At 40.9% G+C, this 27,538-nt stretch overlaps 1 protein-coding gene across 2 annotated transcripts in view; it reads right to left on the minus strand.

Moving 5' to 3' along the window:
* GNAS (GNAS complex locus) overlaps positions 1-27,538 on the minus strand; it is a 249,684-nt gene that overhangs the window by 156,462 nt on the left and 65,684 nt on the right. Inside the window, exon 1 of one of the 2 annotated variants that reach the window (XM_075072241.1) lies at positions 85-1,189. The exons of the other annotated variant lie outside the window; for it this stretch is intronic. Within the exon in view, the coding sequence (XP_074928342.1) occupies positions 85-223 (139 nt within the window). The 5' untranslated portion in view covers positions 224-1,189. Of the gene's footprint in view, positions 1-84; positions 1,190-27,538 lie in introns of those variants that run through there. 2 annotated transcript variants of the gene reach the window in all.

The raw sequence follows: 27,538 nt of genomic DNA on the forward strand, positions 1-27,538 counted from the left end.
CCCCCCCCCCCCACAATAAGAGCAGTTGGTGCGTGGCCCTACAGACCTGTTCCCCCAGGCGCGTCTCCCCAGGGCCCCCCTTACCCAATAAGAGCAGCCGGTGCGTGGCCCTATAGACCTGCTTGTCCTTCTGCAGCTGCTTCTCGATTTTCTTGTTGGCTTCTCGCTGCGCCTTCTCCTCGTTGCGCTGATCCTCGGTCTTGCTGTTCCCTAAACAGCCCATCTTGGGGAGGGGGCGGCAGGGGGGACCAGGGGAAGGGAGCAGGAGGCGGCTCGGGCTGCTGGGGGGAGGGAAGGAAGGGAGGGAGACACTCTCCCGGGCTCCCTTCTTCTTCCTCCTCCTCCTCCCCCCCTTTACTCGCTGCTGTGGCTGCCGCTGCCCAGAGACATGGAGAGAGCGGAGCCAGCCAAGGGGGGGGCCGATGGCGATGACTTTGCTGCTGCTGCTGCTGCTGCTCAGCCGGGCCTCCTCCCCAGCAGCTGCAGCTGCTGCTTCTCCTAACCCTCCCTCCCAGACCCACTCCGATCCCCTCAATGCACCTTTCCCGAGGGAAAAAAAATAGGGGATCTCCGCACCCCTGGCTGGATCACCGGTTAGTTCGGATTAAAAAAAAAATCCCCCCCCCCCCGTTTCCCTTCCACACACACGAATCCAGTTGCAGGTCCACCTCCCACAAAAAAAAAAAAATCCTCCTTAGATCCAAGGCACAGGCTCCAGCCGGAGAAACCTCCCCAAATCCTGATCACAGAGAATCTAGAAATGTCTCTTCCTTGCCTCTCCCCCCTCTTCAAAGGGCTGAAGCACCCAAAGGGGTCAATCCAACCCCCAGCTCCCTGCTGGATAATAAGTCCCTTTTCCTCTCTGGGCTGTGTGGGTTTTCCTCTTCTGCTGCCGCTGCTTCTTCCTCCCTAATGGTGGTTTTTCCAGTCCAAGGCCCCCCCTCTTTTTTTCCTTGCTGCTGCTCCTGCTGCTGCTTTTTCACATTAGGTTTCCAGGCTGCTGAATCCTTTGGCTTCTCCAGCAAACAGAGGGAGTGGGGGGCAGACAGGGGGAGGGGAGAGAGAGAAGTAAAAGCCGGTTTGGTCTCCCCCCCAAACAAAACTGGCCCCCCACTAGCAGGTTTTTCCTCTAGTTTATTTTTTCTCCTCTCTCTCGCATTTCTCTTAGCGAGAGAGGGAGATATTTATTGAGATCTATAAAGAAGGGAGAGAGAGATGGGGTGGGGCAAGCAAGCTCACACACTGAACCATGGGAACTGAACCATTCACATGATACCCAAACGTCAGGAGTTGCTGACTAGAGGCGCCCTCTTCAAACCAAACACCCAGAGAGGCACCGGGTCCCAGAGGCGAGATGTGAGGAGAGGCAAGCGCGCTCTCTCTTATGCGCCCTTTTAATGCCCCCCCTTTGTTCTTCACGTTCAGAAGTTTGCTTATTTAGTGGCTTGGCTACAAAACCAGTGCAAGGAAGTAGAACAGCAGAATTTTCCCTTTACTGGGCAGCCTTGTTTGTCTGACATGCAAAACCAAGGTCCTCTGAGTACTTGTGTTCAATAAATCACCCCAGCAGTTTTGGTATGTGAGCTTTGCTGTCTGGTCAAGTTCCAACGAAAGTAATACCTTTCTACCTCCTAAAAATTCCCCACCAGTTTCAGAAAAATTATTTTATTTTTCTTCGACCATCCTGATTTCTTTATAGTCGTGCAGTGTAAACAGCTACTTGTTTCCCCAGTAAGCTCACCATAGTAGGGGCCTGTCCTGCAAACACCAGTACATAATGCTTCCTGCAGCCTACAGGCCCACTGAAGTCATTGTAGCCAGATTGGTTTATCCAATTTAGGACTAAATTATCTTAATTTTATTCATTCATATCATGTTCTAGGCCTGATGCTGCAAACAATTTGGTACATGCATAACTTTAATTACCTTAAACTTAATAGTCTCATGGAAGGACTATTCATGCTTAAAGTTAAGTATGTGCCTAAGTGTTTGCAGGGTTGGAGGTTTAACTATTCAATTAAAGTTTATAAACTTTATTCCGTACACATTTTAACTAAGCTGTTCATGGGGAAAGAGCTGTCACTTTATAAATAAAATACTTATTAGAGAACATCAAACCAAATATTTGTATTTAAATATCTATTTGTACATGTTATTGGTTGATGAATTTTAAGGCTTTTCTAAACTACATAAGGCCCATCCTGAAAACACTTAAGCATATACCTTTACTGATGTAAGTGATTCTGTGTGAGTAAAGTTACTCAACTAAATGTTTGCCACAACACTCCCATATGCTTTGATCCTGGAAGGAGCTCAGCATAGGCAGAATCATCTCCCTGCAGGCCTGGAACCAGAGGCAGATGTTTAATTTTAAGTACGCAAATAATTTCACTGAAGTAAATGGGACTACTTGCATGGTTAAAGTAATATTGCTGGATTAAAGCTTCAGACTACAGTGCACTACATCCTGTCTCTTGTGTATATGCCTTTTGTTAGCTAACCATTTCTGGTTTATTTTTAAAAGATTTAAAAAATAAAAATACCCTACCCAAAGCAAGAGTAACAAGCATAAACAAGTGAACTGCACTTGCAGTTGGAAAATAAACGTTAGTGCCTTACTGTTTCTTCTTGTAAAATACTAGTTCCCCAACATTTACCAAAAAGGAATTTGTTTCTCTAAGGTGCTCATCCTGTAATCTGGCTCTGCAGAGCCTCACAGACTTCAGTGGGGCTTCATGGAAAGGAGGTATAGATAGGTTTATGCAGAGCAGCTTACAAGGTCAATGCCAAAGAGTTATTAAAATAAACAACGTGTCACTGTAGCCCTGATCCTGCAAACAATTGCACATCTATTAACTTTATGTTTTTATGTGCAAGAAGTTAATTCCTGAAGGGCTTCAGGACCAGGGACCATTTTTGCAAAAACCCCTAAATTTGTGCTCCCTCTGTTGGCTTCATATCTGCAAAAACTAGTCTCAAATATCAGTTTGGGGTAGATGCTAACTGAGCTTCTATATTAGTTATCACTGTGTTCTCTCTGTGATTAGTGAAAATGTATGTCTGCCATCCCAAGTAAATTTATTTATCCTCCTTTGGAAAATTAAATTCTGCATAAGAAAATTCCAGTGTACATCATCCAGTTAAAATAGTGGGAACCACCTGCAGTAAGTAACATAGTTACTTGAATACAATAAGCATCCAGGAAGTCATCTTGACCTATTAGACTGCACCTATTCTGTTGTTCTTACTCATAGGGAGGTGGATCTGAAAGCACTCATAGGTCTGGAACAGCATACCTACCCAACCTAAGGCTTTGGAGATTTTTCAGGGCTTTCGGTGATTCTGTTGGTGTCAATTGTGAAAGTGACAAGGAATCTGGGCCTTGATCCATAATCCTTTGAAGACAATGGGAAGACTCCTAGAGACTTTACTGAGCATTGGATCAGGCCCAAACAAGACCTCAAAGACTGGTCTTGAATCCCCAAGGCCCAGATTCAATTGAAGCAGAAGATATATACTTTTCCTAGCTTTTATTAATTATTATTATTATTATTTGAAATGTATTTGGAGTCAATTTATTTTCAAACAAATGCCAGTTATATAACAGAGTATTTGCAGTGGGGTGGTGGCCATACGAGCCAGAGTAAAATTTATACTGAAAATAAAGTAAAAATTAGGGCTGCCAAGCAATTAAAAAAATTAATCACAATAAAACAAATTAATTGTGATTTATCGCACTGTTAATAATAGAATACCAAGGAGTATAGTCACAAATTTAATTGATGCTTTTTTTTTTTAAATGAGCATCATCAGCATGGAAGCATGTCCTCTGGCATGGTGACTGAAGCATGGAAGGGGCATATGAATGTTTAGAATATCTGGCATTTAAATACCTTGAAACGCCAGCTACAAAAGTGCCATGCGAACACCTGTTCTCACTTTCAGGTGACAGTGTAAATAAGAAGCAGGCAGCAGTATCTCCTGTCAATGTAAACAAACTTGTTTGTCTCAGCGATTGGGAGAATAAGAAGTAGGACTGAGTGTACTTGTAGGTGCTAAGGTTTTACTGTTTTGTTTTTGAGTGCAGTTATGTACCAAAAAAAATCTGCATTTATAAATTACACTTTTACGGTAAAGAGATTGCACTTCAGTACTTGTATGAGGTGAACTGAAAATATATATATATATTTTTGGATGTTTTCTACATTTTCAAATATATTGATTTAAATTACAATACAGAATACAAAGTGTACAATGCTCACTTTACATTTATTTTTATTACAAATATTTGCGCTGTAAAAAACAAAAGAAATATTATTAGTATGAGGTGAATTGAAAAATACTATATCTTTTGTTTATCATTTTTACAGCGCAAGTATTTGTAAAAAAAATAATATAAAGTGAACACTCTATACTTTGTATTCTGTGTTGTAATAGAAATCAATATATTTGAAAATGTAGAAAAACATCCAAAAATATTTAATAAATTTAAATTGGTATTCTATTGTTTAACAGTGCGATTAATCACGATTAATTTTTTTACTCACACTTAACTAAAAAAAATTAATTTCATGAGTTAACTGTGATTAATCAACAGCCCTAGTAAAAACTCATCAGTTTCCTATTGTAATAGATATGAAGAGACTGCAGAATTGTCAATATGTTCCACCTTATGAAGAAGAGGAAATCTGCCCTCAGCGTCAAGGCGCTTTTGTATTTTCTTTGTCATCAGTCCCTTCCAGATTGGGGAGATCTTTAATTGGAGCCTCAAAGTACTCATAAATGTGTACACAAATATGATAGTAATTGGAGGTGGAGACAGAAAAAGGCCAAACAACTTCCCTGGGGTAGAACATTCACTGACAAGTGAATCATTGGTATGAAATTGTTTGCATTTGTACCTGATGGCACTGATCATTGTCCTAAAATAAAATGTGAATTATGTGTGTGCTGAAATTACCACAATGATCTGTATATCTGAAGCAGCTGCGGGACAAAGGAATTGTGAAGGTCTTTGTATACTGTATACCTGTGGCCTTTGGGATGTAATAGGACCTTGGGCTATGGTGTTGGATAAGAAGGATGTATTCAGCTAATTTACAAAACTCCCATTGATTTACAGTGGAACAAAGACTTGGCCCATTGTATTAAAACTGGTGCTCTCTTTATTAAAAACAGTAAAAAAAGAACTATCCAAAAGTGTGTATTATGTGATCACATGACATTTGTATTAGGGACTGTTCGTCATTTATCTGAAAAATTATGTCTTTTTCACTCACTGCAGGCCTAGACATGGGGGAGACAAAACCTATTGACCTGGTCCTGCACTGTTTAAGTTAATGGGAAATCAGGTCCTATATGCATTAATTTGTGAGACTGGGCTCCTTTTAGTTTTGACTGCGTTTCACACTTCCAGCTAAACATTAAAACCTGTTGATGTTCCTTCTGGGTCTAAATACAATGATAGGTAAAAGCTCCAGAAGAAATGTTATATTGCAACCCAATATTATCCTGTTGCAGATTTTTTTTTACAGTCTAAAATAAACATTTCCAAGGAAACTGATACCTCTGCGTGGGTCTAGATTTAAAGATTTTGAGGGATGGGGCATGGAATTTACCGTGGTGGCAAGACAACAATATTCTGTCAAAGTGGTTTGGGACAGATCTTGGGAGGTGCTGAGTGCCCTCATCTCCCATTAAAGACTATTTAGATTTTATGAGAGTTGAGAGAATTAACAGGAGACAAAGACTGGTGTCCTGGGAAGGAGGAATGGTGGTGATGTAACTATCCTTTGTTCCTGTCTCTGGGATGGAGGTAGCCTATTTGACACAGCCCATTCATTAAGGGGACATAGTGCTCAGATGACAATCGGTTTGTGTATATCTTAAATCCATTGCTCTTATGTTCTAGTCATACTTTTGACTCTCTGATTCAATTTTGACTCAGCCTTAAAAAAGTAAGCTGTAAACTTTGTGTGTAACCTTTCAAAGAGTTCAGGAGATTTCTGTAAGTAACCAGCTTTCTTGGTCTTAAAGAGAAGAGGAGAAAAGTCCTTAAGTTATACTGTACTGATCCCCCTACAAAGAATGAACTAGACATCGTTTAACTAGGGTATCCACATCTGAAAATGTTTTCCAGCTCATGCACCTGGATCGCCTCTACTATCTTTAAATAATATAGAACCAGTCCAACTGCAGGACTGTCACCTTCTCTTGCAGTGCGGCAATGTGGGTCGATGGACTGGAATGCTGATCCCATGAAAGTATGATCTTGAGAGGAAGGGAGGATGATCCCTTCCTGTTAAACACCTGTGAATCTGGAATTCTCCCCCACCTAAACCTATAATGTAGCAACCTGCAAGGCAAGGCCTAAACCCTGGTTCCTTTTTTAATACCATTCATTGTATGGGAAGGAAGGATGCGGATGCCTTCCTTTTTTTCTGATCCACTCTCCGGCAATATTGTTTTTAGGGCTTTATTATTTTCTAGAGGATTTATAGTATTGGGGGAAATAATTAAACAACACAATTATATCCAGTGGGTGCCCAAAAAAATTTCACTGGTCCTGAGCATCTGGCAGGATTGGACCCTTGAGTAGAAATAAGTTTTCCTTGGGAGAGGTCCACATTATGCTGCTGCCCCATAGGTTCATGGCCCTAATGTTCCAGTGGGTCTAAGAGAATTCCCCCTTGTAAAAATAGGGAGCATCACTGGAATCAGTGGAATCTTTCAATCAGGTGGCACTTTTTAAGGGCACCTAGTGTATCTCTGAGTGTGTGCACGGACACTCATGTGTTGATTAGAGATGTTTTCTCTCTTCTGCAGGCTGTTTTTTTTTTTTAAATATAGTATGATAAATAAAACAAAAGCATAAAAGGCCTATGCTCTTTGGTTAAGACTTCAGTAATGCAGAATCAGACCTTCAATTCTCAAGATGATTAATCCCCGGTAAACTAGGCCTTCCCGCCAGTCTAATGCGCTGACTAATTAAGGCTACGATTTAGACTCATATCCATCTTTTATTTGCCTTGATTAGTTCTGTCATTGCCTGAACAATTCCTAGAAGGAGGTCTCAAAACGCATGAGACCCCAATGGCCTCTTGCAGTTAACATTTCTGCTAAATGGAGCCATCTTCCATCATGCAAAATCCTTTGGGCTCAAAATTAACAATATCTCAGTGATAAAAAACTTTCAAAGTCTCCTGCTTGCCCTTTGACATGGTAAACAAGGGACCCCAGAGCAGTGGTTCTCAACCAGGTGTCCAAGGCCCCATGGGGGGCCACGAGCAGGTTTCAGGGGAGTGCCAAGCATGGCCAGCATTAGACTCACTGGGGCCCAGGATAGAAAGCTGAAGTCCTGCTACCTGGGGCTGAAGCCCAGGGCCCTGAGCCCTGCCACTCAGGTTGTAGCTTTGCGGGAGGCCCTGTGGCATAAGCCCCAGGCAATTGCCCTGCTTGTTCACCCCCTAATGCCAGCCCTGGCTTTTATATGCAGAAAAAACAACTATTGTGGCAAAGGTGCGCCTTGGAGTTTTTATAGCATGTTGGGCGGGGGTTCAGAAAGAAAAGGCTGAGAACCCCTGCCCTAGAGTAACCTCGAGCCAGTTTAAGGGGAACAAATAAATTGAGCCAAACAATAATCTAATAAGGAAAAACAAAGCAAACTGGACATGGAGCTAGCAGACTATGCAAATTTTTGTCCCTTGCAGTCACCAGCAAAAAAGTCAACAAGCATTAACAGGCAAATCAGGTCCAAAAATTATCCTCAGTGAAACCCAGCTAGATCAAGAAACTACCATCAAGTAGAACGACAGTATGTCCTATCGAATAGGAAACAATAAGGGTGCAATAAAATGTGCAATGGCACTAATAAACAAATAGGTGTACCATCAATATTCTCCCAAAAGAACAAACTGAAAACACTTTCTGAGTACGCCAAAACAAACAGAGTTAATGGGAAATGTTTCCCTCTCCAGTAGAGCAGAATTTTCCATACAAAAATTCTAAACCTAAAGTTTAAAAAAATAATAAAAAAAAAAAATCCCAAAACCTACTTACAGAATCGGCCACAAGATTGTTGTTTTTTTGAAGTCCAACCCCTCCCCACCTTCTAAACTGCTCTTTAACCAGGGCCACCCGGGGCGGGGGCAAGTGGGATAATTTGCCCTGGGCCCCACAGGGGCCCCCACAAGAGCTTTTTGAAGCCCCTGGAGGGGGTCCTTCACTCACTCTGGGGGCCCCGGAAAACTCTTGTGGGGCCTAGGCCCCCGGAGCTTCTTCAGCGGCAATTCAGTGGTGGTGGGGTCCTTCTGCCCCGGGTCTTTGGCAGCAATTTGGTGGCGAGGGCCCACTTAATCCTCTGGGCAGCCCTGTCTTTAACTAAATTAAAACACACTTTAAGGAATTCAGGATTATGACAATAAAAACAGAATTATCGCCTTTCATGTTCTACCTTCACCCATCTTCTCTTTTTGATTATTTATTTATTTTTCCAGCCATTCAGGCATTCAGCATTGAACTTTGTAAAAAGTTTCTTATGAAACTGCAGCACAAGTACATCCTAGTGCTCCAGGCAGCACATGTGACATGTTGCTTTCAAAGGGTGGGATCTGAGAGGCAGATTATGAGTCTGAGTTACAATTTCATTACCAGTTTATTCTTTAGGCAGTGCACAGTTTAGCCCTAAATAATATTATTATTAATTACTGGCTGGGCATTTTCATTTTATGGAGTATAATAGGAAGGGATATAAGAGGATTTCTAAATAGATCTTGGTACATTGTCACAGGTTCTAATGTGCTGTAAAGTATCTGCCACTTTTTACATTCTAAATTCAAACTGCCTTCATAGAATACCAGGGTTGGAAGGGACTTCAGGAGGTCATCTAATCCAACCCCCTGCTCAAAGCAGGACCAATCCCCAGACAGATTTTTGCTGCAGATCTCTAAATGATCCCCTCATGGATTGAACTCACAACCCTGGGTTTAAAAGGCCAATGCTCAAACCACTGAGCTATCCCTTCCCCCAAACTATCACACACAAAATAGCTTATATAATTGCACATATGTTTTAGTGTGGCAAAGCTATAGTATTCTCAGTACCAACCGCCATTATTAGAGGTGACCTGCAAAGGAAACCGAATTGAGTTTTTGCTGTTTTTCTTAGCAGAGAAAGCCTGAAAAGGTTATCTAAAAAAAATATTTTTTTTCCTGCCTTGTTGTTTTTACATTAAAAACTAAGCCCCCTATCTTAAAGCTGTATTCATATAGCACACAAATGCAGTTCTAGAACTGGTGCTTAAGTTCTTATCTTATCTACACTGATTTTTTTCTTGGAAGACTCTATGGATAACTGGAGATTTGACAGGACTATGATTTCAGAGGTGCTGTGCAATGAAACGATGAAGTCAATGGAGAGGCAGCGCAGTCTAGTGGCTAAAGCACTGACTTGGTATTCAAGATACCTGGGATCTAGACCTAGCTCTGCCTGTGATCTGCTGTGCAACCTTGTGCACATCGCTTCCCTTCTCTATGCCTCTCTTTCCCCTGCCGTCCTTAGTCAGTTTTGCCAACTTAGATTATAAGCACTTCAGGGCAGGGACCATTTCTTATAACTATGTACAGTACCCAGCAAAATGAAGCCTCCATCTCAGTTGAGATCTTTGGTTACTACTGTAATACAAATAAGTAAAATAAATAATTATTACAGTGGGAAGTGATCTTTATTAGACTGTAAAACTGTTTTGTTTTTTATTAATACCTATTTAACTCAAACAGTTGGGAGAACGATGGCTTTGTTAAAGTTTCAACGCTCTTATATTTCAGTGATGGTCTCAAAAAACTCCCAATTCTCATCTGAGCTCCCAACATTTCAATACATTTTATATATTTAAGCAACAAAGAAGCAAATTTTTCTTTTTGGAAATATACACACACACTTTTCAGGCCTTCTTTATCCACCATCAAGAAACAAACAGGGCAGAAACCCAATGCCTTTTTCTTTTACAGGTCACCTGTTTGCTTTATGCTCTTGGGTATTGTAATGCAGAATTTGTTTTTCCACTGCTCCGTGCATGCCCCTGTCGAAGGAAGAGTAGCCTATCAACTTCTGAAGCAATCAACTTGTTACAGCTTAGGCTACACCACGTAAACATTGAGCAAGTTTCATAGCTGAGAGCCCAGTCCTGGCAGGCATTGAGCATACTCAGCCTGCATGGACTTCAAGAATTTGGCCTTTAGTTACTAGGCCTCCAGCATGCTCCACATAAATTAATGCAGTAAAACTGTATGTGTAAATCACCCTCTCTTCTTCAGTCTGTGGGGTCACTGTATTTGTGCTAGTAAAGAGCTGTTGATAGAAATTCATCCCTCCCTGCACTAATGCTGAGGAATCAGGATTTGTGTAGGGTATCAGAGGGGTAGCCGTGTTAGTCTGGACCTGTAAAAAGCAACAAAAGAGTCCTGTGGCACCTTATAGACTAACAGACATATTGGAGCATAAGCTTTCGTGGGTGAATACCCATTTTGTCAGACACAAGCGGGCATTCACTCACAAAAGCTTATGCTCCAATATGTCTGTTAGTCTATAAGGTGCCACAGGACTCTTTGTTGATTTGTGTAGGGAATGCTGCAAAGGTGAGGACTCGGATGGAATTCACACCCCACCCACCCCCTCTGGTGTAGCAAAGCCTCCAGGCTTCTATGCCAGCCTATAAACCCCTCTGTGTGTCCTCTGCATGGTTTTGGAGTAACTAGATTAGGGCAACCAGACAGCAAATGTGAAAATTCGGGACAGGGGTGTGGGGGGGTAATAGGAGCCTATATAAGATAAAGACCCAAAAATCGGGACTGTCCCGATTTTGGTCACCCTAAACTAGATTCAAGAAAGTGCAGGTGCAGAACAGGCTCCTGGCAGACTCCTTCTCCCTAATGACTCCTTCTGCTGCAGTCTACTTGAAACAGCATTGAGTCCCCTCTGGCATACGAGGGAGGGACAGTCCCATGCTCCATGCAGCGTTCTCTCACTTGGCTGCATTTCATTTACATAGCCACACATTTATCCTGAAATATTTTACCTTTAAATTTGTGAGTATTACTGAGGAAGACACTAACTCCATGTAAATGACTGGTCAGGAAGGCTTCTCCCAAGGACAGCTTCCAGAGGAAGATTTCAGCAGCCACATTATTTGTTTTGTTTAAAATGATTTCAGTCTTGACAGTGTCTCTGTACCAAAGCAGCACACGTGCTAAGCATGCACAGCACTGCCTATTGTGAGACACACAGAAAGGAATAGATTTAATTGATTTTGTTATTCGAAATATCTTGTAGCTGCAGGGAGAATCCTAGCCAGCAAGCTGAAATGCAACCAAGCTTTTAGAGGACATTTTGGGGCCTAATGTCCCTGCATTGCCTTTTTAGGATTCAGCCTTAACTTTGTATTCCTAGGCCTGTTTGGCCTAGCTCATGCATGAGCATGTGTGTTATTATTACTAGAGCTGGGAGAATGCCACACAGCATTTTCCATGAATCTACACTTGAATGAAAAGTGTGTTCATTTTCCCTGAATATTCTTGTGAACGAGTTTATAGACAGTCTCCTCAAAGACAGACTTTCTCAGCCTGGGCACATGACCAAAGGATCAGAGACAATATTTAAGGAGAAAGTCCAGCCTCTTCCCCCCAGCCATGGATTCTGTAGAGAGTTCATCATTCTTATGAGTGGGTTGTTGGGAGATGGTCAAAGCTGATGGTCCTAGATTGCTCTGTGTCAGCGATCCTGAGGCAGTCATTCAGTAAAGCCTCTACTATAAAATGGATGCTGTAATGCACAATGGAAGTTGCAATGCAAGATGAAGGTCACCCTCCAAAATGAAAGTTACAGTCAGGGGCAGTTCTAGCCATTTCGCCGCCCCAAGCATGGCGGCATGCCGCGGGGGGCACTCTGCTGGTCGCCGGTCCCGCGCCTCTGGTGGACCTCCCGCAGGTGTGCCTGCGGAGGGTCTGCTGGTCCCGCGGCTCCATTGAAGCTGCGGGACCAGCAGACCCTCCGCAGGCATGCCACCGAAGGCTGCCTGCCTGCCACCCTCCCAGCAACTGGCAGAGTGCCCCCCACGGCATGCCACTCCAAGCATGCACTTGGCGTGCTGGGGCCTGCAGCCACCCCTGGTTACAGTCAAAATGTAATTCACAAAGCAATGGAGCTCACAACATGGCACTACATCCAGTGTCACAATCACAGTACACAGGAAGACCAGATTACAGAGAGAAAAGGTAGGAAGGGCTGCCTATCTGGTGGATGTTGACCAAAACAGGACTCATAGGAGAGGTGAGATCAGACTATAGGGGGTGTGTTGAGGACTGGGTTCTTTTTCAAAGATCTGTAGCTCTCTAGTGCTGTTTAAGAGTAAAGTGACTATTATTGCTAAGCCGTGCTGTCCTGCCACCTTTGTCCCTAAAGGAGTTAATTAAGAAGTTCAGAGTGCCAACAACACTCAGGCATTTTGTAAAGGAAAGCGTATAGCTGAAGAAGTTGAATAAGCTGGTATCCACAATTATACAGGGAAGTGTCCTATTTGCTATGGGTCAGTAGATTTTTCAGTCTCTGCTCAAGTATATATCCAGCTGTCATGTATTCTATACATATGTGAAAGACTGAGATCTTTCTAGATAAAGTACAGCACAGTGTGGTTTTAGCTCAATTTGTCTTTGTTTCTTGCATGTCAGGTGTAGTACATTTGCTAAAGCCCCATGCACTTCCAACTTGTTTGGAGACTGTCTAATCCAGTGGTTCTCAGTAAAGCGAACGAATAACTCCAGGGATATGCAGAGGTCTTCCAGGGGGTACATCAACTTATCTAGATGTTTGCCTAGTTTTACAACAGGGTACGTAAAAAGCAGTAGCAAAATCAGTACAAACTACCATTTTATATAGACAATGACTTGATTATATGGCTCTACATACTATACACTGAAATGTAAGTACAATATTTATATTCCAATTGATTTTATAAATTATATGAAAACAAAGAGAAAATAAGCAATATTTCAGCAATAGTGTACTGTGACACTTTTGTATTTTTATGCCTGATTTTGTAAGCAAGTAGTTTTTAAGTGAGGTGAAACTTGGGGGTATGCAAGACAAATAGGACTCCTGAAAAGGGTACAGTAATCTGTAAACATTGAGAGCCACTGGTTTAATCAACTTATCTGTTCCCTATCTTGTATTCCTTGCCTTGATCTACACTTGCTATAGTAGATTATTGAAGCCTGATGGCTATAATATACCTAATAATTTTTTGGTTGGGGAGGTGGGGAGGGCTACGCTGAGTGAATGAACATACATTCTGTCAGCATAGCTATGATACTAAAATAGAATTAAATTATTATGCTGCTCCTACACTCTACACCCTTTACCCATTCTAAAACAAATCTTTTGCTCTGATCCTTTTTAGATTAACTACTGAACTATACGAGGAAATATGGGGCAAATGAGATGATCTGATACAGAACCACCCCATATAATTTTTACAAAAACAATATATACTTACTGGAATTCATAACCTATAATGCCTCAACTCTTCTGTATTCCTTTACCATACACATTTGTTACCATCTCTTAATATGTATGTATGAAAATAAGGGTCCACCAGGCTTAGGGTGACCAGACAGCAAGTCTGAAAAATCGGGACAGGGGGTGGGGGGAAATAGAAGCCTACATAAGGAAAAGACCCAAAAATCGAGACTGTCCCTATAAAAGACCCTAACTTGGCTGTGGGAGCTCTGGTTTTCTAGTTAAATTCATCAGGGCCAATGGGAGAGTAAAGCAAGAACACCGACTTAGCAAAGGATTTCCTAACCACACACATTTTACTCTTAAAAAAGCACAGTAGAATTACAGATCTATGAATTCAACCCCCCCTAGTCTGATCTCACCCTGTGTGCGAGTCCTGGTTCTGGCCAGCATCTTTAATCAAGGGAGAGTCTCTTGTGTCTTCACTCTCTTCAGCAAGTTGTGCTTACAAGTGGTGACAGAAATTTAGCCCCTTTCTTAGAAACCTCATCGAACCTTTCTTTTAAAACTATCTCCCTCCCATTCTGTCCAGGAGTTCCTCGCTCCAGCCCTATCTCTCCTCCCACGCTGCTTCTGTGTCTTTTGTCCCAAGGAACTGGGTTAGTCATTGAGAGCCATTCAAAGTCAATGGCCCTACTAGTAGAGAACTCATTGTTCCAGTAGGGAAGAATGATTCAATTAAATGAGAGAGCTAGCAAGGGCCATTATTAGCCCTCTTTGAAGTGCCCCACACCTTATCACCAACACACAGTCTCTAGAACAGACTCTGAGTAAGGATTAGGCTGGTTTTCAGCACAGACTGCATATCTGAGTCCAACATGGACATTGCAACACACAGTGAAGATTGCAGTAAAGGTTACAATCACAAAATGGTGTTCACAAAGCAAAACGGAATCTGCAATTGAATACAGCCATATCTCCAAAATGGTCACACTATCAACTACTATATTTATCTTCAATAAAGCGTTTAGTCGCTAAAATACATTTTGTTCTTTTTAATACAGATTTGTACAAATATTTCTATGGATTCATCTTTGTTTAAAAAAAATCTATTTTTTCAAACTACATTCCAATGTAGGAACATTTCACTTTACCTGCTTTACTTTAATGCTATCATGAAAGGAACCTCTTTGAAGTTTTCTTATTAGAAAAGCTTTAAAAATTAAGCAGTCTAAATTATTCTTCTATGAACCATATAATCTTTTTAAGCAGTAAAAAGTTAACAAACAAATCATTTTATTGAAAAAATTGATAAAGAGAGCAGACCAGATTCACGTCTTGCTGTCCTACATTCTCTCTAAATGTAACTTCTAACCCTGGATTCTTAGAATTTTTCATGTTAAAGTTTATAATCAATTTGAGTTTGGCTTTTATATCAGAAAGTTTGTCATGTAAATGTCATTCTCTAGCTGTAACAAACCCAATAATGAATATGATCCACAAGAAAACGTACATTTCAGCAACAAATCCAAGTTCAACCCTGGTACTTCAAAACACAATCACATTTGACTCATTGTGTAAGAAAACTCTATCTTGGAGATGCTGTATGTTCAAAACCAAAAACACCAGTACAGGTTCAATATATTCTGGCTTCTGAATTGTCAAGCATATCAGTTGTTAAGTATTTTGTGTTATTATCAAAGGGACATGGCCAATTACTTTCAGGGCTGGCTCCAGGCACCAGCTCAGCAAGCAGGTGCTTGGGGCAGCCAAGGAGAAGGGGTGGCATGCCGGGCTCTTCGGCGGCAGGTCCCTCGGTCCCTCTCAGAGGGAAGGATCTGCTGCCGAAGTGCCACCGAAGAAGAAAGTGGCGCGGTGGAGCAGCCACCGATCGCAGCTTTTTTTTGGCCACTTAGGGCAGCAAAAACCCTGGAGCCGTCCCTGATTACTTTCTATAATTAATTGGATGCGAGGTTTTGTTTGTTTGTTTTTCAGTAGAGTTATCAATTGCTTAGCAGAAATGGGGTAAAGAGTCAACGCTGAGGTTTCAATTCCAGGCTAGTTTAGGACCAATGTTCCAATTCAGCTTCAATGGTTATGGCACCAAAACTGCATGAAGTCTATTGAGATATCACTTCCTTCCAAACAAGAAAGAGAAAATAGGCCCTTTCTGGTTTTGAATCCAACCCAGACCCAAACCTGGGGAGGCAGGTTCTGATCCAGGAATTTAAATACAATCTCCCTTTGAAATGTGCAGAGACTCCATATTAAGGTGCCATTTTGGGCCTCTCTTCGTTGTTTAGTAATACTTAGTTTAACCCATTTTCATTAGACAAACTGCAGTTCCCACCCCCTTTTCCTGTAGACCATAAATCAACATGGCTTTTACTTGTTTATTTCTTTATTTGATTTCTACAAACCTGATTTATGGTGCCATGAATGTTGACACCCTATGAATCTCAGAATAGTGGCTGTTAGTTAACTTGTGCTCCCTCTACTGTCTGACTTGCTTTGCAAAAGAATAACAATACAGTGAAGAACTTTTTAAATTTCTTGATGACAAAGAAGTCTATTTTATTTTTAATTTTAGAAGAAAAGGTTATTTGCCTGCAGATTTTAATGATTGCAACAAGGTCCTAAATTAGAATCTTTTTAAGATTCAAGAATATGTATCCCTCTTTTAAGGCCTGCATAGAGCAAAAACAACATGCATACAACTTTGACTGAAGTCCGTACTTTCTTCCTTTTCTGACAACACTGTGAGGTCCTGCTCCAGCTGAACTCAGTGAACAGACTTGGGCAATATGTTAGCTAATAACTATGGACCAGATTTTCAGAAGTGCTGAACAGCCAGGACTCCAGCTAAAGTCAGTGTAAACTGCAAATACTCAGCCCATGTGCACATCACGTCCTTTCATCTTGATTATTACAAAGATTAGACCAAATCCTTCAAAAGGGAGCAAAGCCTGAGTAAAAGGGCTGCTGTGGGTTCCAAGTTTCAGCATGCTGGTATGCGCTAATCGCTAATGCTTGGACCCACTACTTCTGTTTGACAAGCCTACGCTCCCCTAATTCCCTTTGGAACACCTACCTGCAAACTGTACACGAACAGTGTACATGGCGGATGTGGAAACCCTTCTGTGATTCCTTCATCTTTGTAGCAGCAACATAGACTTTCCCACTGCTTATGGGAACAGATGTGCCCTAGTCATAAGTTCTGAATCTGGCTGAACAGTTCTTGGATGCAAGATTCTGACTGGAGACTCTCTCTCTCTCTCTCTCTCTCTCTCTCTCCTTTAGAGCCCTTTGTGGCCACACTACCCAACTTGTAGAGTGACTTCTGTAATGCAAAGAAATATTTGCAAAAATGTATATCCAAGTCATTTTTATCCCTTCTTCCTGAAGTGATATTTATTAACTAGAACCAAACAAATCAGAGCAATTTCAATTTTAACTGTGAGGCTAGGCAAGAACTTAAAGATCCTACTGCACTATTTGCAAAATATTAAGTAGAGCGAAATATAGTAAGCAGAATAGGTTAGAACAGGGATTCTCAACCTTTTTCTTTCTGAACCACCTTCCCCCCATGCTATAAAATACCTGTGCCACAACAACTAGTTTTCTACATATAAAAGCCAGGACTAGCATCAGGAGGTAGCAAGCAGTGCATCTGCCTGCAGCTCCACAGGGGGCCCACCCCTGGCTGAGAACCCACTGGGTTAGCACAGTTGCAAAGAGCTATGCCATTTACATAATTTGTCCAATTAGAAGGTTAGGTAGTATATGGAGATGTCTGAAATATTTTGGGCCTGTGCTACACTTGTAAATAGGTGATAAACCCATCTTTCCCGTAAGTGATTCAGCAGCAATAAAGTACTTACTGTTATTTAATGATGCAATGGTTTAAAGACTTGACTACTGTACAGTGTGTAATCTGACTCAACAACAGACAATACACTGGATTGCAAGGCCATTCAGAGAAAAGAATAATAGATTTAATCTCTGTGTTTAAAAGAATAAAAGGAAATATTCTGTTACTCTTAGAAAAGGAAAACCTGTAAGAAGAAAATGAATAAAGTAGAAGAGAGGTTTATTCTATCTTTAGGGATGACAATTTGGGTCAGTTTCTTTTATAAACAACAACATTATTCCAATAAGTAGTTGAATAGTTATTCCTCTTGGCAATTAGGGATGAACTGGAATGGTGCACATAAGACTATATCTGAAATGCACATGAAAATAAATTCTAGTAAAAATAAGTCTTTAAGTTGTTGTTTACATTGGCAAGTAACCAGCTGGACTATAAAAGCCAATGGTACCATTGACTACCTTACTTATTTTGCAACTGTTACACTAAATAGGAGTTTTAGAGACTCAATTTCCTCACAAGAGATACAGACTTTCTTATGGGGCTTAAAACAAAGAGAATCAGATTTTTTGGGATCGATTTCCTGTTTATTATTGTACTCAATTATACTTTAAGGATGAAATTTTCCCTTCCTCAAACAAAACACAAGTGCGTGCCACTCTGTGGCAAGGTGGCTGTGATTTCCACTCATCTGAAAAGCCCACTGGCTTTTGTTTTAATGCAGTGAAAATACTCAATGAAAAAATCGTCATAAAGCCTTTATGAAATGAAACTCAAAACACCTAGTATTTGCTTTGCTTTGTAAGCATAGTTATTCCCCAGACACACAAGAGCATACACCTCTTGTCCAGAATGAAAAACTTGTAATTCTGTAAGTCAAACACAGTAACCAAGTCCCAGCTCACTAATTAGTTAGGCCTGCAATTCTTCTGTATCTGCTTATAGATACTCATGCACTTTAACCAACTTATTTGCTTTTTCAGCACCTAACTTCTTATGAAGTTTCAATCAAATTAGTCCTAATGTGAATTGGTGCTGAGCTGGCCAGACAGGACCACACATTTTGAGATGAGCATGAATCCTGTCTATAAATTCTTGACAATATTTACATTTTATTTCAGAAGAAATATATTTGTTTACAGTCCATTCAGTCATTTGTTTCCTACCACCTCTTTCAACTTTATGCATACATAATTTTCATTTTAGAGAGACTTCAGTGCACATGAGAATCAGGCCCACAGAGTCAGATAAATTTTTACACTGATGTTTGGTAATTGCAAAACATTAAACTCCAGTTTGTAGCGCTGGTCAGCGGGTTTCACGTTTACTACAGTTAGAATTAACAATACCAAGCAAATCCAACACTATGAAGACTTAAAAAATAAGATGAGCAAGACAGCTTTCTATAGAACATTGTATGGGACACCCTTCTCACCTTCCAGAAATTTCTAGATTCCAGAAAACTAAGCTGCAAACGCTAGTTCACAACTTCATTCCTTTCTCTTCAACGATCTCTGACAGTTCATTCCACTCACTAGCCACATGCCTCTTTAATCACAGATGTAATAGCACATTTCCTTTCTCTATACTTCTGGGCAGCTTTATAACATTCTCATTGTTTCTAAATAATAAAGCCATTAGAATCTAATGGTGTGAAGGGTGTGTATATAACACCCTTTTAAATATAGGATGCATTCATGTAAAACTTTTGCAGTGACAAACATTTTTTACAAAATTAAAAAAAACCCCTCACCTTATTTTAGGCTTCTATTTTCAAAAATAACACATGTTCAATTATAGGCTCCAAAAATGCATGCCTAATTTGTCATGCAATTGCCACAATAATGCATGCAGTGATGGTAACAATACGTGCAAGTGAGACAGTCCTGAAAAGTGGGCCCTTTATGGCTGGCATTACAAATGAATTGTAGATTTCAGACTATAAAACAGGAGGTCACATTTACAAGAGCTGAACATTTTTAATGCAAGTGAATAAAGTATCAAATGACAAAGGGGCACATTACCAGAAATCAGGCAGAGGCATGAACAGTAAATTCCTGTAGATTCCATACAGCTACAGTGAAATACAGGAAAAGAATTCCCTAACACACACACTGAGAACAGTGGCATAAATAAATATAGTCATAAATATATGACTGGTCTTAAATAATTTTAAATTCTTTCTAGCAAATAAATTCTGGTAATAAAATTATAGTCTTCAAAAAATTCTAAATGGGCTATTATTGATGAATCGGAACTTTCTCATGATTGACCGGTGCTCTCAGAAACTTGATGTAGGTGTGAGAAGTTTGTTGAATTCAATGGAGCAGCCATTGCTTTGCTGTACTTGAAGAAATCTCAACTGTAAAGTATAGTAGAACCTCAGAGTTACAAACACCAGAGTTACGAACTGATCAGTAAACCACACACCTGATTTGGAACCCAGAGTACACAATCAGGCAGCAGCCAGAGACATCTCTCCCCACCCTCCCCCAGCCAAAAGAAGCAAATACAATACAGTAATGTATTATATGTAAACTACTAAAAAAAAGGAAAGTTACAAAAAAGATTTCACAAGGTAAGGAAACTGTTTCTGTGCTTGTTTCATTTAAATTAAGATGGTTAAAAGCAGCATTTTTCTTCTGCATAGTAAAGTTTCAAAGCTGTATTAATGTTCATATGTAAACTTTTGAAAGAACCACCATAACGTGTTGTTCAGAGTTACGCACAGTTCAGAGTTATGAACAACCTCCATTCCCGAGTTGTTCGTAACTCTCAGGTTCTACTATACTGATGTTATATCACAGAACCATCAGCATTAAATACATGAATTACACTCTTCAGGAAATGGTTTCCTGAACTGACAATTCAAAATGACACATTGTTTTGGATGATAGTCATGGATTCTACCTAGCTTCATGGTGTTCAAAGATGCTTATGATTTTGGGAGCTAAATTCAGCTATCTGCTTGTAAAATGCACTTTTTTGGTGCACATCTTTTTTGTAAGTTGTCACAGGGTTGGGTTGACCCACGAGTAAGTATTACAGAAGGAGCTGAACAGGTTTCTGCAATTAATTCTGATAATCTTTTCATACTGAAGCTAGCTGGACAACTGGAACTTGCTTTTGGGGTAAAAATTTCAGTAGTGCCCGTGGGCCAGATTTCTGAATGTAATTAGGCACAAAATGGGATTTTCAAAAGCATCTAGGCAACTATGGGAGTTAGCACCGAAGCCTTTTTGAAAACCATACTTTCTGCATCTTTAAGCACCTAAATACCTTTAAAAATGTGGCCTATATGATTTAGGAGCCTATGTCCCATTTTCAAAAGTTTCTTAGGCATGTAGGCTCCTAAATCACGAGTGCCTTTGAAAATATTGCCCTTGGCCCAGTCCATGGGAGTCTTTTACAGAAATCCCAAAGAGGGTAAACATTTATTAGCATTTGTTTCTCTACTTGCCCACTCCAAATCAGCTATCAAGCTTTCTTTTTACTTTGGAAGATGTTCTACAAGCTCTCACAATGTACAGACACTGTGCTGATTCCCAATGGACACTGGGAAGTGTTGCAGCCTAATATTGTGTGAATCTGTACACACAACTGCCTGTTTCCATGTGCAGAGACCTTACAATTATTTTAAAGAAACGCCTATTACTTTTTATTCAATAACTGTGCTTGGAGTTTGTTCCTTCATTCACTTTTCAATCTTCTCCTGTTCCATCTTTGTGTCTAGAACCAACAGTTTTCCTGTGGCCAGAATGACAGTTTTGCCTTTAAGCCTTCAATTAATATCCTCTCATTAGTGATGTATTTTATTCATTTAGACATGCATGTACAGTTTTGCATTTGCCACTGCAGGTTTATAATGAAAACGGTGATTATATCTGAACTCATCCTGTTTGCTTGCAAAATGTGAAACACAGATGAACGCACACGTCTGTACAAAGGTCCAGTTTTGCAAACACATGTGAGCAAAGGGCCCCAGGCACAACCCCAAGCTAGGCGCGTGTATGCCATTGTACAGATGACTGTTGTACAAGAAGTGATCTGTACTCTTTCCCTTTTTGTAGTTGTGCATCTCCTTTAGAAAGTGGGAAAATGTCAGCCTCCATGTAGCTCTTGCCATGTTCAGAATAATGAATTCAGGAAATAGCAGTTGTAAATGTATGCTTCCAAATCAACAAATATGCTGTATAAAATCAGTCTGTCCCCCTATTAAAAAAAGAACACCTTCCTTCCCCTTCACAAATTACTACCACACATTTTTTCTTATCAGCTGCCCATTTTTCTCACAAAGCTACCATCTTCTGCTTTCTTAAAAATATTCATGGGTTTCAGGGATTTATGTTTCTGCTGCCTTCTCAGATTACAAATTTCTTTTGTGTTAATTAAGCTGAAAAAAATTGAAAGAATGTCACTGACTCTACAAAGAACATAAAACAGACTCGCTTGAAAAGCTAAAAATAGACTGTTCTGTCCCGAATATGGACTGCTCAGTTTTCAAACTATTTGTACAATGTGAATTAATTGCAGATGGCCAATTAATCTATTTAGATCTATGTGACAGAAATGAATGTACTACTGCAATTGACTGTAAGTGTGAAGCCTTTTCAGGTAGCTGGGTCATGTCGAATAAGGTGGTGGCATGTTTTTAACTTTCTGAAAATGCAACTTGGCAAATGGTCTGTTGATTCGATGCTCTCCCTCAATAAAACAAAACCGAACCCAAACAGCTGAGATTTTAGATACGAGGCTGATGTGCACATACAGAAAGCTACGAGCAATCTTTCATGTATGTTTCTAGCATCCTTAGTATATGTATGAAAGCAGTTGCACTCATCTAGCTAAAAATAAGCTTTTCTGTAAGGTACTTAAATGTCTACTCACCTCATTAAGATTATTTATTTAACCTTTTTGAAATTATCAGATTTTTTTTGTCTTCTCTATGCCTTAATATTTCCATTAAATAATTCTATAACTTTTCTGTGTTTTCTCCCCAACAGGAAATTAAATAAATAAATGCTACATTACAGCTATTATGGAGAAAACTTCAAGAAAATCTAAAGGGTGGCTGACAGTCAAACCTGGCTGTTACTGCTGTATCGCTAGTTGGATTTTCCAAAATATTGTGAATCAGGCAAGAATCCATTTATTTAAAACTATGAAATAAAAACATCACTAAAAGAAGATGTGCTGTTCAGGAATCAAAATGATCTGTACCAGTACCAGATCTTTGCAGCAGATCCTGCCTAGCAGGAGTCCTGCTTTATGCTGAAAATTAAAAACGTTGTCTGGAATTCCTCTAAATACTGCCAAGCAAGAGAAACTAAATATCACAGAGTCACTTCCTACTCCAATGTCTCTCCTTCGCAATGTCACTACTTCACATTCTCCAAATGCTCTTCATAGCCTTACTTTCTTGAAAAATGTTGTGCAAAGTTTAATACAATACACAAAGGACCTGTGCCAACAGGGTGGTAAGAAAACCTCCCAAGAAGCTTCAGATGGCATTTTATTAGCATGCTGATAACATCACAGAACTAATGTTTTTTTAAGGGAACATAATGTGTTTGGAACATTTTCCAAAGCTGCTGTCTACATTTTGAAGCATTTATTACAAATTGAACTTTTAAAATCAAGACTGGATATCTTTTAAAAGTTACACTGTAGCTCAAAATCAGGGCTTGATGCAGAAATTACTGAGTTTCTGTTATGTTGTGTTATGCAGGAGATCAAGCTAGATCATCATAAAGGTCCCTTCTGCCCTTAAAATCTATTGATCTTTTCCCCTTATTGCTTCTCCCTACGAAATGCTTCTGATGAAGCATGTAGATATTACGTGGCCATGCTAGTTGTGAGAGGGGGACTGACACCCCTCTTTTCCTTTTCACCATGCCCGTATTTTAAATTATGTTGCTATTTGGGGCCCCATTCAAATTCCCATGTGAAAAAGTTGGTCTTTAAGTAATACAGTACAAATTATATATTGCACTGCAGCTGCTTTTCAAGCTAAAAAAAAAGGAGTTAAGGAAGGCTATTTAAACAAGAAATTAATTCTTTGTGCTGGGGCTGAAAATATTGTAGGGTGTTGCCCCTTAAAAAGTGAACTCTGTCCTGTATTTTTCCAGTGGTTAGCCTTTATTACCTTGAAATTCAGGAGGTCACCCTCATTGGAGAGGCAGACAATAAAGCTGCTGAATAACAGCTGTATTCATAAAAAGAGAAGAATGGACTAGTTCCCACCAGTTCTGAACAGGTCCAAGTGTTAAGCCCAAACCTTTCTGCAGGTTCAATTTCTCTTTGCGGTGTTGGCAAGTCTCAGGGTTTTATGTTTCTCTTAATGCCCCAGCTTCTGGAATCATGTGATTAAGTGAGAATCCCAGCTTTCACTAAAACAAACAGAAAAGGAAATTTCTAGCCCTACTGGTTGCAGTGAGAAGCTTGCAATTGTGCGTCCTAAAGATGCAAAACCCAGGATCCAAATAAACAGACCCAAACAACCTTATTATTATTTTTTAAAAATCAGGATTTTCTTGGGCCTGACATTTTTCAGCATTTGGTGTTGGCAACATTGCACGTTATCTAGGCATTTGCTTCTCCCCTCACTCACAATCTGAGGCCTCTTCCACCAAGTTCTTCTCCTTTACAGGAGCACAGGATACAGCCTCATGCAAAGAGCCAAATGCGACGCTGTTTGTCTGGGCAGTGGCTGCTCAGAAGCTCCTATGCGCCTGTTATTCCAGTCCCTGAATTGAAATGGTGACTGGGCCCCCTGTGTAACCCCTCCCCCAACCCCCCGGTGGTTTATGCCTCCAGTCCATGCTGACAGCTCTACCCGCTACCCCTATATTCCCACACTTTTGCTAGACTATGCAGAGTTGGGTGTAACCACAGCTGGCAAAAAAGCTAAAAAACTTTCCACAGCATTTTTGTTTAGGGTATTGGTTTGCTTGTTTTTCAAGTTTGAAATTTCAATTAAACATTTTGACTTTTTTAAAAAAAAATTAAATTTGTGTTGACCATCTCTGTGTGTATAACCAATCTCTGTTGGGGCTTCTTGCTTCCCTACTCTGCAGCATCTGTGTACAGTGGAACCACCACAGCGTACGGGGGCCAACTCCCCTGGGTGAATCCCACTCAATATGGATGATGCTTTTTAAAACAGAGGATGCTATGGCTGCTATCTGGATACGATAGTAAATTTGTTTATGCTCCTGGGCTGCTCCGTGGCCTGAGGCGTCCAATGTGTCCTGAGGTCCTTGAGACTTGGAGGAAACCAGATAATGGGTTATATGTACAGGGAAGAGAGAGCTGGAGCCAAACTGGGCACAGGGAAAGATTTGGATGGATTGAAAAAACAAAACAAAACACAACACAGGCACAGAGAAGGGAAGGCGAAGACCGTAAGTGCTCCAGAGAAAAACCCAGAGCTGATCTGAACGCCGACTTTGCGGCCTACTTATCACTGGTCGTAAATATGCCAGTGTGACTCAGCATTCTCGGCACTGGGCCAGAAGGTCCTGGGTTCAAGTGCAGTAGCACTGGGGGAGGGGGTGCTGCCTGCTGAAAGGTGCCAACTTTCAGAGGAAACCCTCATTGCTAAATGGTTTTAAAATACACAACTAAATTCCCTACAGGCCTTAGCAAGGGGCACACCCTTATTGGTCTTTGCAGCAAGGAAAAGTCTTAACATAAGGGCAAATCCTGCTCTTTCTCTTGATGGTAAACAGCAGCAGAGCTGGTGCCATTCTGCTCCATGGGGAGTTTTGAGGGGAAGGAGGTGTGTCACTCAGTCAAGAGAGAGCCTGTGCATAGGCAGTGGAGGCTACAGTGCCGAAATTATTGGGGGACAGGAGTATGGGGGAGGGCCTTGAATATCAAGTGGCATGCTTCAGTTTAAACAGCAGAAAGATGTAAGGGAGCCATATGACAGAAGAGAGGTAGGGCCTAAAAATAATATAGCACCCAGTCTCCCAATCTCCACCTCCCACCCACAATTCAAGCAGTACAGGGCTGGGCTCTGTGCTGTCTCTATCATACAGGGGGTTTTGTGGGTGCAATATGCAGTTAGTGCTACATTTATGCTTAGTATCTGTAGAGTATCACACTCTGTGAGGTTCCCGCCCCAGAGACAGGAGAGCAGGGATCACTCCAAGATTTGGAGGAAACCTTTGATTCTTTTGCTCTGCTTTCTGTCTGTTTGTCGGCCAGATTAACATGACCAATGCACCAGTTCTCTTCAAGCAAAGAGGAAATTCCGACCCACCCTAGCATCCTTGTTCAGAGTTTGTGCCTGTCAATTTGGTTCAGTTAAAAATCAACCACGACAAAGTGTTTCAGACTGATGGAAAATGATTTCTAAGAGCACTATAGTATTTCTGCTTTGTGCGAGAACTATGCAGTTTTTGCATTATACAGCACAACACACACTGTCAACACTAAAACAACAATTTACTAGTCTCTGCCTTTTTCATGTTTGCATTCAAAAGAAGCTCTTGATTTATTTGCATGGTGGGTGATAACAAAAAATTAAATTTTGGTGGGTGGCACAAGCAGGATTGGTCAAAGCTATCTTTTTCAAGGGAACGGCACCAAAGATGGCACAAAAAGTAACAAGACAGGACATTGCTTTCACCCGTCTCTGATCCAAGAGGAAACTGCGGCTTGGTGCAATTGCTTTGTAATTGTTTTCACGTTTACTAGGAATCTGAAGTGTGTGCATGAAAATCTGCACTTGAAATGGGTGTAGAAAACCAAGGAAATCTGCACAAGCACTTGAAAAGGAAAAGCAATTGTGGATTTCTTATGGTGGCATGGCAGATTCTGCAGGGATCCAATCCTTGCACATGCACAAGGAGACCATGTCGCTTTCTCCACCTATTTTTGTTAATATTTTTGCTATTTCTAAACAGTTATGGTTTGTAGGGACTTCACTATTTGAAAGAGTGACAGTTGTGTCATTTGGGGGGAGGGATAGCTTAATGGTTTGCGCATTGGCCTGCTAAACCTAGGGCTGTAAATTCAATCCTTGAGGGGGCCATTTAGGGATCGGGGGCACACACGCGCGCACACACACACACACACACACACAAAATAGTTGGGGACTGGTCCTGCTTTGAGCAGGGGGTTGGACTAGATGACCTCCTGAGGTCCCTTCCAACCCTGGTATTCTATGATTCTATGAACTATTCCAAATAATGGATTAACACAAAACCTTGTTATCTCCCAGAAAGGAGACAAATATAGATCTGCATTGATAGACAGAAATGGCTATTGTCAGGCCATTATAAATCAAATATCTTCAAAGCATTGTCAAGGTAAAGGAGATGTTTAAACAGACACAGTCCTAGAGCAGGCCTGGGGGAAAGATGGTTACAGAACATTCTATTATGTGTGCAACAAGGAAGTCACACTTCAGCTGACACTTAGCTCATATTCTGTCCTTTGAAACTCCCAGCAGTGTGTACTATATGTGGTGGTGAACACTCGGACCACCAGGTCCCTTGCCTGCGTGTGGTCCCTGTGCAGGCATGAAAGGGTGACAGCCTTTCCTCGCCTTGGGCTACACATAGAGGTGTCAGCTACAATGGCTCCACTGGACGGATACCATTGCCCACATTAGTTTAACTGACAGGGCCACAACTCCTATTCCCTGTACACCTGACACCAGCTGTGCTCTCCTTGTGCTAGCCAGTGCTCCAGGAAGGGAGTGTGCTTCCCCAGGCATGAGTCCACATGGCGCTCCCATGGGAGCAACTCTGCACCTATCCCATTGGAGGCCATTAGCAAGCCCATTAGGTTCATTTCACTGCTTTCACTGGCACAATGGGCCCGCTCATATCTCACACGCCTGCTTCCCATGGAAATGCAGGACTCCTAAGGGATAATTCAGTTCCCACAAATACAGCTTGGCGTTTGTTTTATTGTTTCCTTGGGGTTGCTGCAAACATCTCAGCATTCTGAGGGCCATTTTCCTTTCGGAAAGATCTGGTGACATTTGCTTTGCATTTTCTCCTCTGATTGTCTGTAAAAAGCTTTACTCATGGCAGGAGAGAGCAGACTTCCTTTGCCAAAAGGAGAAAAGCCAATTAGACAATAAGGCGAAACAGAAGAGAGACATGTTATTAACAAATAAACAGATATAAAAAATATAAGCCTTCC

Source organism: Chelonoidis abingdonii, chromosome 14 (genome assembly GCF_003597395.2).
Source record: "Chelonoidis abingdonii isolate Lonesome George chromosome 14, CheloAbing_2.0, whole genome shotgun sequence".
In the NCBI taxonomy this organism is placed as follows: Eukaryota; Metazoa; Chordata; order Testudines; family Testudinidae; genus Chelonoidis; species Chelonoidis abingdonii.